Source organism: Haliotis asinina, chromosome 14, assembly GCF_037392515.1.
Source record: "Haliotis asinina isolate JCU_RB_2024 chromosome 14, JCU_Hal_asi_v2, whole genome shotgun sequence".
NCBI lineage: Eukaryota > Metazoa > Mollusca > Gastropoda > Lepetellida > Haliotidae > Haliotis > Haliotis asinina.
Genome location: NC_090293.1, coordinates 16,733,752 through 16,750,848, shown reverse-complemented (window position 1 = coordinate 16,750,848; position 17,097 = coordinate 16,733,752). Strand labels below are relative to the sequence as shown.

Here is a 17,097-nt window from a genome sequence, read left to right as displayed (position 1 = left end):
ATAGACTATTTACCAGTTGCTAAGTAAAGATTCCTGCTTGACAACGGTACAAGAATCTGCACCGAAACGTCGCAATCACGCAATAAAGAAGTTGTTATCCATGCAATTTGTCCTGTTTGTACACCTCAACTTCTAAAATGCCACTCAAAAAAGTTAAGTAAAGAATCCTCGATCACGTACAGTACATTAATCCTATTCAGGGACTCGGCACTTCAAATCATAACTTACCCATAGAGACTGGCAGGCGACTGGCCACTGCGAAGGAAGATCGCCTATATAAACTGTGTAACCAAAATGTAATGGGTGACGATGAGAGCAGGGTTCGTTTGAAGATCAGAACTCACAAACCATTCGCAGTTTTGATCTACTGAACCAGTGTCGTTCAAGGATTGTATATTTAAATTTCGATCACAACCTTGAATTGCATAGAGCTAAACGTGTGTAAACACACGGACGCACGCGGAGGCTTATTCAGGATGTGTAATCAGTAAGGACATAGGACCCCGTTCAACGTGTATGACGTGTGCTTGACGGGTTATTTATAGCGACACACCCTTCGTCAGCTGCATGATAGCAGTAAAACGTTTCGTTCAACGGTTAGTTTTCTAAAGAATCTAAGCAAGTGTCAGTGTCAACACGTGGTTGTATGTTATATAGTCTATGTCTTTCTCCTTGTGGTGTACGTACAGGTAGACAGGATTTCCCCTCCACCCAGGGAGGCAAGGTCCAAGGATATCGTGCCAACGTCGCTCTAGGACACGCCATGCAGGGATAGATGGACTCCACGACAGTGACGGTGATAACGTTGGTGACTATCGTCGGCCTGCGCGCGGCCATAGGTAAGTAAAACTGAAGAACAGCTCTCTCCCTGTCAACCACAGTATCCGAGCTGAAGGAGTAAATATTACAGCGATACATCCAGTGGTTCTCTTTTACTATATACAGTGAGTAATCTGGTTTATCTATATGACATAAATGGGCGAGTGAATAATGTGTTATGCCCCTTTGAGCGTTATTTCATGAATGGTGGAGGGCATCAGACATGGCATTTACACACTGTGTCCACGTGGAGAGACGAATCGAGACCTGTGATGAGACAAATGAACGCTAACCCACATCACCTCAGTCGAAAAAAACTTTGATCATGGTTGAGACCTATAAGGAAGGTTATGAGGCATCGAGCATCGACTACTCTGTAGGACGAATTGCGAGGCAGACAGTTTTAGGGCGTACGTGCGTGCGTGCGAGTGTGAGAGAGATGGAGATCAGTTTTGTGCGCATACTACACTGGTGGGAGGTGTCTTTGATTTTGTCCATGAAATGGGTGGATGAGTGGGTAGGGGGCCGCTTACTTTGACGACGCTAAAGATTAGCCGGGACATTTGCATTGTTTAAGCTCCGCCATATAATCACACATTCATCAACACACACACACACACACACACACACACACACACACACACACACACACACACACACACACACACACACACACACACACACACGCCCCCTAACCCTAAGTATCCTGTGTACAATCAATATCTTACATCTCAGTGATTCGAGCTGACCATGAAATTGTTTTACTGTGTACATCAGCTGTTGTTTAACTCTACAGGTGTAGACTTGGATCTACAAGCGGTGCGACTATCACCTGACTTAATACAGATTAACTGCTCCTTGCATGAAGGCTTCCAACCAGGCGACACAATAAGAATACTTCAGCCCCCAAACAAAGGAACTATCATCACCTGTCTATTTCCATCATGCCGATCAAATTATAACGTCACTTATGGGTTACGGAGAGCAACGTTGTCCTTGACCTTCAAACCAAAGCACAGTGGTCTGTACTGGTGCATCTACAACGAGGAATATGGCACCACCGCTTCAACTTGGATTACTGTTATGGAAGCAGCAGGTACGTGGGAAATCTATTCAAGCAATCACTTTCGAATGCAAATCGCGAATTTTGCATGTATATTTGTGAATGTAGACATATTGTCATGTGATATGATTCTCGTCTACTGTACGGACGTATACCATGTCAGGGTGCCATGTAGAAAAAGACGAATGTAAGTGTTTGTTTGTAACGCACACATACACACGCGCGCACGCACGCACGCACACATAACTTGTTCACAAGGGGAACATGGGTACATCAAACCACGGACCCCAAGTACATAACGTATTTATCTACAAGAACACATCAGTGTTAATTTGTAGCCGTCGCTAGATTTTGAAGACGACAAGACAAAATCGATTGTGAGTTATCTCCTTTTCATCGATTTGCATTCGCAAAACATCGGTAATTTCCGTACATTATACGTGATTCAATATTATATGAGATTTAAGAATTACTGTCACGAAGTACCAAACGAGTTCGGCATAACCAGAGGGATACATAGAAAATTTTACTCGCTTGTTAGCCGGGTACATTGAAAATAATATAAGAGCTCTCAGCCAACCAGAAAACGCCATTTACGTGTAAGGTAAGATAAATTGTAATCGGGAATAGTATGCATTAATTACATAATTTTCATAATTATCATTTGTACAGCATTATGAATTCCTGTACTGAAAGCATTTACACTGTGTAATCCTTGAACACGTGCGCTGTGCGTACAGAAGGTGTAAATTCCCGCCTATAATTAAGGCAGAGAAGGCAGTTTCATTTCCTGCCCAGTCTAAGTAAACTTAGCATCAGTACTTTTCGTTACACTCCACAACCACTACTGAGTCTTACAAGACCTTAACTGTGTTATATGCGGATTTTCGTTTGTGGAGAGATCTGTGTCAGTGAGCTGAATATTTTGTGAGTCCCTCCTATCCCTAAATAGTAGCCGTTGTCTGATTGGTTAAATCTATTTAACCGTCTCGCGTTTGATTGGACGGTCATAAATCGCTCAAAGGTTACCTGACGCGACCTTCTACTAGGTTTTGTTAGACTCAGTGGTGGAGTGTAACGAATAACCCTGAGACCAAGTTTACTTAGACTGATTTCCTGCCAGTCCCTTAGGGTGCATGGGCCTGGATGAAGCTTTCTTGGGTAGCTGGCAGCACCTCTGAGGTGCACACAGACAGTCCGCCTTGACGTTCGGAGGACGTGGCCCATGTTGGCTGAAATAACAGACAGAGTGAAGTAGATTTTTCCGTCAAGAATTGGTTGGCAACTTGTACATGGTGAAAGGGATCAGCAGCACAAGCCCATTTAGGTACAGTGACCTTTGTAGTAAGTGGGAAAGGGAAAGCTTTTGGATCTGCGCATTTAACAATGTCATGAAATACTTTGAAGTGATTTTAAGTTATGTAAATGAGTGAGTGAGTTTAGTTTCCAGAGTTATTACTGTTAAAATCAACAGTAAAAAGGGGTGACCTAATTCCCATAGAACAGCATTAACCTGGTGTGGGTGACCTCATAGTCAGAGTATAGCATTAACCTGGTGTGAGTGACTTGATAGCCACAGTGCAGCATTAACCTGGTGTGGGTGACCTGATAGCCATAGTGTAGCATTAACCTGGTGTGGGTGACCTGATAGCCATAGTGTAGCATTAACCTGGTGTGGGTGACCTGATAGCCATAGTGTAGCATTAACCTGGTGTGGGTGACCTGATAACCATAGTGTAGCATTAACCTGGTGTGGGTGACCTGATAGCCATAGTGTAGCATTAACCTGGTGTGAGTGACTTGATAGCCACAGTGCAGCATTAACCTGGTGTGGGTGACCTGATAGCCATAGTGTAGCATTAACCTGGTGTGGGTGACCTGATAGCCATAGTGCAGCATTAACCTGGTGTGGGTGACCTGATAGCCACAGTGCAGCATTAACCTGGTGTGGGTGACCTGACAGCCATAGTGTAGCATTAACCTGGTGTGGGTGACTTGATAGCCATAGTGTAGCATTAACCTGGTGTGGGTGACTTGATAGCCATAGTGTAGCATTAACCTGGTGTGAGTGACTTGATAGCCATAGTGTGGCACTAACCTGGTGTGAGTGACTTGATAGCCACAGTGCAGCATTAACCTGATGTGGGTGACATGATAGCCATAGTGTAGCATTAACCTGGTGTGGGTGACTTGATAGCCACAGTGCAGCATTAACCTGGTGTGGGTGACTTGATAGCCAAAGTGTAGCATTAACCTGGTCTGGGTGACTTAATAGCCATAGTGTAGCATTAACCTGGTGTAGGTGACTTGATAGCCAAAGTGTAGCATTAACCTGGTGTGAGTGACTTGATAGCCACAGTGCAGCATTAACCTGGTGTGGGTGACTTGATAGCCATAGTGTAGCATTAACCTGGTGTGAGTGACTTGATAGCCATAGTGTAGAATTAACCTGGTGTGAGTGTCTTGATAGCCACAGTGCAGCATTAACCTGGTGTGGGTGACCTAATAGCCATAGTGTAGCATTAACCTGGTGTGGGTGACTTGATAGCCACAGTGCAGCATTAACCTGGTGTGGGTGACTTGATAGCCATAGTGTAGCATTAACCTGGTGTGGGTGACTTGATAGCCATAGTGTAGCATTAACCTGGTGTAGGCGACTTGATAGCCAAAGTGTAGCATTAACCTGGTGTGAGTGACTTGATAGCCACAGTGCAGCATTAACCTGGTGTGGGTGACTTGATAGCCATAGTGTAGCATTAACCTGGTGTGAGTGACTTGATAGCCATAGTGTAGCATTAACCTGGTGTGAGTGACTTGATAGCCATAGTGTAGCATTAACCTGGTGTGAGTGACTTGATAGCCATAGTGTAGCATTAACCTGGTGTGAGTGACTTGACAGCCATAGTGCAGCATTAACCTGGTGTGGGTGACTTGATAGCCATAGTGTAGCATTAACCTGGTGTGGGTGACTTGATAGCCATAGTGCAGCATTAACCTGGTGTGGGTGACTTCATAGCCATAGTGTAGCATTAACCTGGTGTGAGTGACTTGATAGCCATAGTGCAGCATTAACCTGGTGTGGGTGACTTCATAGCCATAGTGTAGCATTAACCTGGTGTGAGTGACTTGATAGCCATAGTGTAGCATTAACCTGGTGTGGGTGACTTGATAGCCATAGTGTACCATTAACCTGGTATGAGTGACTTGATAGCCATAGTGTAGCATTAACCTGGTGTGAGTGACTTGATAGCCACAGTGCAGCACTAACCTGGTGTGGGTGACCTGATAGCCATAGTGTAGCATTAACCTGGTGTGGGTGACCTGATAGCCACAGTGCAGCATTAACCTGGTGTAGGTGACTTGATAGCCATAGTGTTGCATTAACCTGGTGTGGGTGACCTGATAGCCATAGTGTAGCATTAACCTGGTGTGAGTGACTTGATAGCCATAGTGTAGCACTAACCTGGTGTGAGTGACTTGATAGCCACAGTGCAGCATTAACCTGGTGTGGGTGACCTGATAACCATAGTGTAGCATTAACCTGGTGTGGGTAACCTGATAGCCATAGTGTAGCATTAACCTGGTGTGGGTGACTTGATAGCCATAGTGTGGCATTAACCTGCTGTGGGTGACTTGATAGCCATAGTGTAGCATTCACCTGGTGTGGGTGACTTGATAGCCATAGTGCAGCATTAACCTGGTGTGGGTGACCTGATAGCCATAGTGTAGCATTAACCTGGTCTGGCTGACCTGAAAGCCATAGTGCAGCATTAACCTGGTGTGAGTGACTTGATAGCCATAGTGTAGCATTAACCTGGTGTGAGTGACTTGATAGTCACAGTGCAGCATTAACCTGGTGTGGGTGACCTGATAGCCATAGTGTAGCATTAACCTGGTCTGGCTGACCTGATAGCCACAGTGCAGCATTAACCTGGTGTGGGTGACCAGATAACCACAGTGTAGCATTAACCTGTTCTGGGTGACCTGATACCCATAGTGTAGCATTAACCTGGTGTGGGTGACCTGATAACGACAGTGTAGCATTAACCTGGTGTTGGTGACAAGAGAGCCATAGTGTAGCGTTAACCTGGTATGGGTGACTTGATAACGACAGTGTAGCATTAACCTGTTCTGGGTGACCTGATAACCACAGCGTAACGTTAACCTGGTGTTGGTGACAAGAGAGCCATAGTGTAGCATTAACCTTGTCTGGCTGACCTGATAGTCACAGTGCAGCATTAACCTGTTGTGGGTGACCTCATAGCCATAGTGTAGCATTAACCTGGTGTGGGTGACCTGATAACCACGGTGTAGCATTAACCTGTTCTGGCTGACCTGATAACCACAGTGTACCATTAACCTGGTGTTGGTGACAAGAGAGCCATAGTGTAGCATTAACCTGTTCTGGCTGACCTGATAGCCATAGTGCATAATTAACCTGGTGTGGGTGACCTCATAGCCATAGTGTAGCATTAACCTGGTGTGGATGACCTGATAACGACAGTGTAGCATTAACCTGGTGTGGGTGACAAGAGAGCCATAGTGTAGCGTTAACCTGGTATGGGTCACCTGATAACGACAGTGTAGCATTAACCTGTTCTGGGTGACCTGATAACCACAGTGTAGCATTAACCTGGTGTTGGTGACAAGAGAGCCATAGTGTAGCATTAACCTGTTCTGGATGACCTGATAGCCATAGTGCAGCATTAACCTGTTGTGGGTGACCTCATAGCCACAGTGTAGCATTAACCTGGTCTGGGTGACCTGATACCCACAGTGCAGCATTAACCTGGTCTGGGTGACCGGATAACCACAGTGTAGCATTAGCCTGGTGTGGGTGGCCTGATAGCCACAGTGCAGCATTAACCTGGTGTTGGTGACAAGAGAGCCATCGTGTAGTGTTAACCTGGTCTGGGTGACCTGATAACCACAGTGTAGCGTTAACCTGTTCTGGGTGACCTGGTAGCCACAGTGCATAATTAACCTGGTGTGGGTGACGAGAGAGCCATAGTGTAGCGTTAACCTGGTATGGGTCACCTGATAACGACAGTGTAGCGTTAACCTGGTGTGGGTGACCTGATAACCACAGTGTAGCATTAACCCGGTGTTGGTGACAAGAGAGCCATAGTGTAGCATTAACCTGTTCTGGATGACCTGATAGCCATAGTGCAGCATTAACCTGTTGTGGGTGACCTCATAGCCATAGTGTAGCATTAACCTGGTCTAGGTGACCTGATACCCACAGTACAGCATTAACCTGGTGTTGGTGACCCGATAACCACAGTGTAGCATTAACCTGGTGTGGGTGGCCTGATAGCCACAGTGCAGCATTAACCTGGTGTGGGTGACAAGAGAGCCGTAGTGTAGCGTTAACCTGGTCTGGGTGACCTGATGACCACAGTGTAGCGTTAACCTGGTGTGGGTGACCTGGTAAACACAGTGCATAATTAACCTGGTGTTGGTGACAAGAGAGCCATATCATAGCGTTAACCTGGTGTGGGTGACCTGATAACGACAGTGTAGCATTAACCTGGTCTGGGTCACCTGATAACGACAGTGCAGCATTAACCTGGTCTTGGTGATCTGATAACGACAGTGTACCATTAACCTGGTCTGGCTGACCTGATAAACACAGTGCATCATTAACCTGGTGTTGGTGACAAGAGAGCCATAGTATAGCATTAACCTGGTGTGGGTGACCTGATGGTCACAGTGCAGCATTAACCTGGTGTGGGTGATCTAATAACCACAGTGTAGCGTTAACCTGGTGTGGGTGACCTGATAAACACAGTGCATCATTAACCTGGTGTTGGTGACAAGAGAGCCATAGTATAGCATTAACCTGGTGTGGGTGACCTGATAGTCACAGTGCAGCGTTAACCTGGTGTGGGTGACCTGATAATGACAGTGTACCATTAACCTGGTGTGGGTGACCTGATAGCCATAGTATAGCGTTATCCTGGTTTGGGTGACCTGATAACGACAGTGCAGCATTAACCTGTTCTGGGTGACCTGATAACGACAGTCCAGCGTTACCCTGGTCTAGGTGACCTGATAAAGAGAGTGCAGAGTTAACCTGGTCTGGGTGACGTGATAGCCAGAGTGTAGCGTTAACCTGGTCTGGGTGACCTGATAACGACAGTGTAACATTAACCTCGTCTAGGTGACCTGATAGCCACAGTGCAACATTAACCTGGTGTTGGTGACAAGAGAGCCATAGTATAGCATTAACTTGGTGTGGGTGACCTGATAGTCACAGTGCAGCATTAACCTGGTGTAGGTGACCTGATAGCCATAGTGCAGCATTAACCTGGTGTGGGTGACCTGATAACGACAGTGCAGCGTTAATCTGGTCTGGGTGATCTGATAGCGACAGTGCAGCGTTAACCTGGTGTGGGTGACCTGATAACGACAGTGTAGCATTAACCTGGTCTGGGTGACCTGATAGCCATAGTGTAGCGTTAACGTGGTCTGGGTGACCTGATACCGACAGTGTAGCGTTAACCTGGTCTGGGTGATCTGATAACGACAGTGCAGCATTAACCTGGTTTGGGTGACCTGATAGCCAGAGTGTAGCGTTAACCTGGTGTGGGTGACCTGATAACGACAGTGCAGCGTTAACCTGGTTTGGGTGACCTGATAACGACAATGTATCATTAACCTGGTCTGGGTGACCTGATGGCCACAGTGCAACATTAACCTGGTGTTGGTGACAGGATAGTCATAGTGTAGCGTTAATCTGTTCTGGCTGACATGATAACCACAGTGTAGCATTTAACTGTTCAGGTTAACCTGATGACCACAGTGTAGCATTAACCTGGTCTGGGTAACCTGATAAACACAGTGTATCATTAACCTGGTGTTGGTGACAAGAGAGCCATAGTATAGCATTAACCTGGTGTGGGTGACCTGATAGTCACAGTGCAGCGTTAACCTGGTGTGGGTGATCTAATAACCACAGTGTAGCGTTATCCTGGTCTGGGTGATCTGATAACCACAGTGTAGCGTTAACCTGGTTTGGGTGACCTGATAACGACAGTGCAGCGTTAACCTGGTCTGGGTGACCTGATAACGACACTGCAGCGTTAACCTGGTCTAGGTGACCTGATAACGACAGTGCAGCGTTAACCTGGTGTGGGTGACCTGATAATGACAGTGTATCATTAACCTGGTCTGGGTGACGTGATGGCCACAGTGCAACATTAACCTGGTGTTGGTGACAAGATAGCCACAGTGTAGCGTTAACCTGGTTTGGGTGACCTGATAACGACAGTGCAGCGTTAACCTGGTCTGGGTGACCTGATAACGACACTGCAGCGTTAACCTGGTCTAGGTGACCTGATAACGACAGTGCAGCGTTAACCTGGTGTGGGTGACCTGATAATGACAGTGTATCATTAACCTGGTCTGGGTGACGTGATGGCCACAGTGCAACATTAACCTGGTGTTGGTGACAAGATAGCCATAGTGTAGCGTTAACCTGGTGTGGGTGACCTGATAACCACAGTGTAGCATTAACCTGTTCTGGTTAACCTGATGACCACAGTGTAGCATTAACCTGTTCTGGGTGACCTGATAAACACAGTGCATCATTAACCTGGTGTTGGTGACAAGAGAGCCATAGTATAGCATTAACCTGGTGTGGGTGACCTGATAGCCATAGTGTAGCAGTAACCTGGTGTGGGTGACCTGATAGTCACAGTGCAGCATTAACCTGGTGTGGGTGATCTAATAACCACAGTGTAGCTTTATCCTGGTCTGGGTGATCTGATAACCACACTGTAGCGTTAACCTGGTCTGTCTGACCTGATAACCACAGTGTAGCGTTAACCTCGTCTGGGTGACCTAATAACCACAGTGTAGCGTTGACCTGGTGTGGGTGACCTGATAACCACAGTGTAGCGTTAACCTGGTCTGGGTGACCTGATGACGACAGTGTAGCATTAACCTGGTTTGGGTGATCTGATAACGAGAGTGTGGCATTAACCTGGTCTTGGTGACCTGATAGCCACAGTGCAGCATTAACCTGGTCTGGGTGACCTGATAACGACAGTGTAGCATTAACCTGGTCTGGGTGACCTGATAGCCATAGTGTAGGATTAACCTGGTTTGGGTGACCTGATAACCACAGTGTAGCATTAACCTGGTCTGGGTGACCTGATAGCCACAGTGCAGCATTAACCTGGTCTGGGTGACCTGATAACGACAGTGTAGCATTAACCTGGTCTGGGTGACCTGATAGCCGTAGTGTAGCATTAACCTGGTTTGGGTGACCTGATAACCACAGTGTAGCATTAACCTGGTCTGGGTCACATTTCCTACATTATTCATTGTTAGAGTTGACCCGCGTTTGGCGTACGTTGAGATAGTTTAATTTGATGTTGCAACATGTACGTAAATCGTATTGTATTAAGGATATAGTTGGTTGGTTGGTTTAGTTGGTTGACAAGGTATGTTGCTGTAGTTGGTCGGATTGCTATGAAAAGTTAGGATAGAGTAAAGACGTGTCAAGGTTTTTAGATGGCAGCGCTACCGTATGGCAAATCGTTTTCCGTTTAAATTAAGAAATTTAAGATATGAATTATTTTAAAGATATCTTGAGTAGAATTGAAGATGTCTTGAACTGAATTGAAGAAATCTCGAATTGAGATTATTGTAGATATATCCTATAAAATTCGTGATAACATTGATGATATTGCGAATTGAATAAAGGAGATGCTAAATAATATTAATGACATCTTGAAAGAAATGTTGACATCTTGAATTGAAATAGACAGATCTTGAATTGAATTATTGAAAATATCTTCAATTATTTTCAGATATCTTTAAAACTTTATTTATATTTTTAAAGATAAGATAGATATATTCAAAACAATCGAAGATATCTGTAATTTCTTGAGAAATGTGTAAATCGCTTGCCATACTAACATGGATGTGTTCGTGAAGGCTTTCTCGCTTGAACACCGCACCGACCTGTAGATTACATCCAAAGTTGGATCGTAAAATACGATCGGCATAATTACAGTTCCAGTGGTGGGAGATAGGAAACGTTAAAAAAGCGGCTTTACTGAGGACAGACTAGTGCAGAAATGCTTTAGCGGCAGTGTTGGGTCAGAAAGGTCAACGTTTGTCAATGTATGTCAGCTCTGCACGTGACACGTATGCAAAGGTGTCATGGCTTCGTTCATTTCTAGCAAATAGCCGGTGAATGGCATCTCTGATGGCCCTGATGTCAAAAGAACCTAACTCTGGATGACCACTTTTTGTACAAGGTTTAGTTTATTGGTTGTTTGTTAATTCTCACAATTTTAGCACGATGTTCTTTTCCATGCCAAGAGCAAAAGTTGTACGTTTCATGTAATCCGACACCTTGTAAATCGATTTGCTACGTTTGCTCTCTCTTTCACAAACATTAAACACCTTCCTAATTAAACGTTTAGCTTTCGTCATGACTGCTAGAAGTAGTCAGTGTGAATGATCCAAACGACCTATCACTGTGCAGTGAACAGGTCATTGGCTCCCTCCCTCTGCTAGCTGTCAGCGTTCAGCTGTCTGTTTTGTTGACAGTTATATGGACAGATTCTTTCTCACAAATGCATAAAATCGGTGATTTACAATGTGATTAGGTTGTCTGACAAAACACCCACTTGCAAAGTTTGGGATCGATTGGATCATTGGTGGAAGAGTTATTTACAAAAAACGGGTCCACATGCATTTTTCATGCCAAACTATAGACACTGTTATGAAGCACTGTGCCCTGTGTCACAAAAAAAAATATGCTCGGTTTTATTTTTTCATTTCAAATAATAATACAGACGACGCAAATCATAGCATAAAACTGTACAAAATATGTTGTTTAGATGTGACGGGACTTCATCTTCACACAACGACAATCACCAAATGAACAAGACACCTGTATCAATCGAAGTAACTTTGTATTATTTTCAGACACGACGACGCCCGTCCTCAGTCCCTGCACTGCAGACGGGCAAGAAACGCCACCGACGACACAACATGGTGAGGAGATTAATGAATACCAGCTATTAACTTTCCAGATGAATGTTAAATCTGTATAATTGGGGTTTTTTTTAACTTCTTACAGACAGACATTATAAGATCACACAAGCAGGCACAAAAATCTAATCTCTCTTTGACGCTTTTTCAAATTTTTGGTAAGAGTTCCTCTCGTTCCCCCATCCCAAATTATATTCATATATTGACACATACCAGAATTATTAACAAAACCTAGCACATGAATTACTAGAGGGCTCACAAAAATATCTAAAAGCCCTAATTTTAAGTACAAAATATAGGGCTGAACTACTTGGTGTTACCTCTGTTAATGTACGGAAGAAAGAATATGGGGGAACGGAAGTAACTCTTTCCATTTTTTTCCACCATGTTACATGACATGGATGTTACACACCGGCCCGGCGGCTATGGCAGCCCCTTTTTCCAGAAACGTAAGTGCCCGGCCGGATTTAGGCCATCTTTTCCCTCCGAAGACACATTACACACACCTATGGTTACACTGAATTCGAATTTCCTGCTTCATAAGAAAATGGTATGTACAAATTAATCATAATTTTAAATTTGGATAAAATCGTTTCTGTATATTTTATGTCGAGGTTTAGGCAACATGTCGTTAACTAAGACGTCACCGACTGCCGTAAAAGACAGCCAAACATGTCTGGCTGTCTGGTTGATGTACTAAGTTGCGCAATAAGACGGCACCAAGTCAGCAGAAAACGAGACAGTTGTGTAATCAATGTTTTGACTTGTACTGCAGTTAAGTACAATAACTATTTTTAATGTTATCCATTATGGTGTCTCTATATAGCTATATTATCTCTATGTGTGCCTGAGTGCGTGCGAGCGAGCGAGCGAGCGAGCGAACCCATGTTAGTAATTACGATACTGTTACAAAGCATGTCCTGTGCTACAAACAAAAATACGTTCAGCTTTTGTTTCATTTCGAACACAAATATAGAAGACGCAAATCATAGCATTAAAACTTTACAAATGATGAACAGTTGTTTAGATGTGACGGGACTTCATCTTCACACAACGGCAATCACCAAATGAACAAGACACCTGTATCAACCGAAGTAACTTTGTATTATTTTCAGACACGACGACGCCCGTCCTCAGCCCCTGCACTGTAGACGGGCAAGAAACGCCACCGACGACACATCATGGTGAGGAGATTAATGAATACCAGCTATTAACTTTCCAGATGAATGTTAAATCTGTATAATTGGGGTTTTTTTTAACTTCTTACAGACAGACATTATAAGATCACACAAGCAGGCACAAAAATCTAATCTCTCTTTGACGCTATTTCAAATTTTTGGTAAGAGTTCCTCTCGTTCCCCCATCCCAAATTATATTCATATATTGACATATACCAGAATTATTAACAAAACCTAGCACATGAATTACTAGAGGGCTCACAAAAATATCTAAAAGCCCTAATTTTAAGTACAAAATATAGGGCTGAACTACTTGGTGTTACCTCTGTTAATGTACGGAAGAAAGAATATGGGGGAACGGAAGTAACTCTTTCCATTTTTTTCCACCATGTTACATGACATGGATGTTACACACCGGCCCGGCGGCTATGGCAGCCCCTTTTTCCAGAAACGTAAGTGCCCGGCCGGATTTAGGCCATCTTTTCCCTCCGAAGACACATTACACACACCTATGGTTACACTGAATTCGAATTTCCTGCTTCATAAGAAAATGGTATGTACAAATTAATCATAATTTTAAATTTGGATAAAATCGTTTCTGTATATTTTATGTCGAGGTTTAGGCAACATGTCGTTAACTAAGACGTCACCGACTGCCGTAAAAGACAGCCAAACATGTCTGGCTGTCTGGTTGTTGTACTAAGTTGCGCAATAAGACGGCACCAAGTCAGCAGAAAACGAGACAGTTGTGTAATCAATGTTTTGACTTGTACTGCAGTTAAGTACAATAACTATTTTTAATGTTATCCATTATGGTGTCTCTATATAGCTATATTATCTCTATGTGTGCCTGAGTGCGTGCGTGCGAGCGAGCGAGCGAGCGAACCCATGTTAGTAATTACGATACTGTTACAAAGCATGTCCTGTGCTACAAACAAAAATACGTTCAGCTTTTGTTTCATTTCGAACACAAATATAGAAGACGCAAATCATAGCATTAAAACTTTACAAATGATGAACAGTTGTTTAGATGTGACGGGACTTCATCTTCACACAACGGCAATCACCAAATGAACAAGACACCTGTATCAACCGAAGTAACTTTGTATTATTTTCAGACACGACGACGCCCGTCCTCAGTCCCTGCACTGTAGACGGGCAAGAACCGCCACCGACGACACATCATGGTGAGGGGATTAACGAATACAAGTTATTTACGTTCCAGATGAATGTTAAGTCGGTGTAATTTTTTTTAACACTTCTTACAGTCGGAGATTATAAGATCACACAAGCAGGCTCAAAACAGTACATTGTGATTCATCTGAGGTACATAATATGTTCACAGTATTATAAGTAAATATATATCTAACCTAACAACATATCTAACGCTGACTGGAATTTTTAAAAATTGTTCAGTACCATTTGATAAATGGAGATATTTGGTAGCGTGATAATACTCAAAAACTTGCTTTTTAATAAAACTGATATCAGGCAAATAGTTTTCAGTAGCACATTTGAATATATTTTGTTGGACTAGAATTAATAGTACCTGTATAGGATTGTTATTTTTACATTTCATTCCAAACAAAACCATTTCAAACGTAAAGTTCACTAATAGTTGAACAAACAAAACCATTTCAAACGTAAAGTTCACTGATAGTTGAACAGTATGAAGCCATAGTTTCTTTACAATACCACGAGGTTGTCATTTTTTTCTGCACCATTTTGGCAAAAGGAGCAAAGTGGTGATTCTATTTTATTTTACGGAGGAAAGATTTTGTTGATAAATGCTGCGGATAACCCAAAACTGTAACCACTTAAGTTCACTTCTTTCAATACATTTGTTTGCAATAATGTTGCAAATCATGCATTCTTTGTCAGAGAAACATCTGTCTAAAACACGTTCAAATCTGGAATAGCATGGTAGCGCACTGAAGGATGGCTTCAAAGGAATACTACATAAATAATTGTTTATTTCCTACAAAATTATTTAATGACCGGTAATCAAAGGAAAAAAATTGGATTTTGCAGCAGTTCTTAAAATTCGTAAATTTTACGTTTGTGTGATCATAACCTTATTGCTGGTTTGATACCTTCAAAGGTTGGAATAAAAAATGTTGTTAGTATATGCGACCATGATACTTATAATATTACATAACGCGGCCATTTGTTATTATTTTGTGATAGGGTTTAACGTCAGGATCTTCTTAGCAGTGGCGTCCCTAACGGAATAACCTAATTGCAATCGTGAATTATCCTGTCGCTAGTTATATCAGAATCATGTTCTGAAAATATGGGTTCGAATTCCTTATTGGTCTCAACCCTCAAAAATTGAATGGGTAATTTAAGGAGAGGGTAGCCTAGTGGTTAAAGCGTTCGCTCATGACACATAAGATCCGGGTTCCATTCCTCACATGGGTACAGTGTGTGAAGCCCATTTCCAGTGTCCCCCGCTGTGATATTGCTGGAATATTGCTTCAAGCGGCAACAAACTAAAGTCACACACTCTAAAGAGAACCTGTGACGCCAGTTATAGCATATGTTACATCCGATCCCTTTCTAAAGCAGGGGCGTAGGATGACTAAGTTGTTAAAGCGTTCGTTCATGACACAGAAGACCCTTGTTCGATTCCTCACATTCGTACAATGTGTGTATCCCATATTTGAAAAATTGCTGAAATATTGCTAAAACTGCCCTAAATCTAAACGCATTCACTACCTTTGTATCTCTGTAAACGTCGGTAGTCGAAGAAGTTATTCTTTGTTCTTCCATGTATGTTAATTTATGCCTCGTATAACTGTGCATTTTATAGTTTGACAAGATCTCGATGTGACATTCCTCACGCACTCAGTTTCAGAGCCACCTGCAAGTGGCTTCACCCAGTCTGCACCTGGTATTTGTGTCACATATCTTGGACTCATCGTATCCCAGTGCGCATTGCTGCAGATGAGCAGAATGAACACCCACGCTCCACGGATGTTTATTTAAAGGAACGAGTCACTCTGATTTAACATTATTAGTATATTCTACCATTTGATAATTTGGAAACTGCCTCCCTCACTGATTGTAGGAAGGAAGCTGTAATATTGCTGAAAGTGCCCTAAATCTAAACGCATTCACAACCTTTGTATCTCTGTAAACGTCGGTGGTCGAAAAAGTTATTCTGTGTTCTTCCATGTATGTAAATTTATGCCTCGTTTAACTGTGCATTTTATTGTTTGACAAGATCTTTCCGATCAGCTTGGAAAATCAAAATGTATTGTGTGCAGAATATATATGACTATTCGTTAATATCCGCTACTGTAACGTAAGTTTAATACTGTTGATGTTAATAAATCGTTTTTACATATGTTAAATGCCCGTGTGTATTTGATCCTTGTCAAACATATGAAACATATCAACCGGAACTGACGTTTATTTACTCCAATGACTGTAGAGAATGAACACTTCAGCTTATATGATTTTTATTTGTAGAAAAAGGCTGCATGACCCACGTATTTATTGTTATGTTTGGCTGTGACGTTCTTTGGTGCTTTTTCATTTATTAGTTAACTATTAGTGTTGTTCGGAACATTGTCCTGTATACAGGAAACATTTTGCATCGTATATGAGTGCAAACCATCGGCCCTGGATATAGCGTTAGATTGGGTGCAGCATGTGCAGGGAGTCAAATATGACTGACATATAGTAACCTCGGTGAACACGTACCCACTGATTCATCACTAGATGTATAGTTCATAGTGGGTAAAAACCAATAGATCAAAATACATTGAAACGATCTCGCTTCGGTTCATGGTGTGTAAGTTGTAAACCTCTTGGTAAACTAACTCAGCTTTAAGTAGGTTAAAGCAATTCAGCTCAAAGTGGGTAAAATCCAAATCAGCTCAAATTGTGTTACAACCAACTAAGCCTAAAGTGGGTTAAAATCAACACTCAGCTCAAAGTGGGTAAAAGCCAAGTCAGCTCAAAGTGGGTTACAACCAACTAAGCCTAAAGTAGATTAAAACCAACACACCTCAAAGT

General features: G+C 42.9%; 1 protein-coding gene across 1 annotated transcript; it reads left to right on the top strand.

Moving 5' to 3' along the window:
• Nucleotides 1–486: 486 nt before the first annotated feature.
• Nucleotides 487–16,430, top strand: LOC137261607 (uncharacterized). Its single transcript, XM_067799384.1, has 7 exons — nt 487–596; nt 690–839; nt 1,616–1,915; nt 11,831–11,899; nt 13,012–13,080; nt 14,193–14,261; nt 15,926–16,430. Exons 2-7 carry the CDS (start codon nt 776–778, stop codon nt 16,060–16,062), a joined length of 708 nt encoding a protein of 235 aa, XP_067655485.1. The 5' UTR covers nt 487–596; nt 690–775; the 3' UTR covers nt 16,063–16,430.
• Nucleotides 16,431–17,097: the final 667 nt, after the last annotated feature.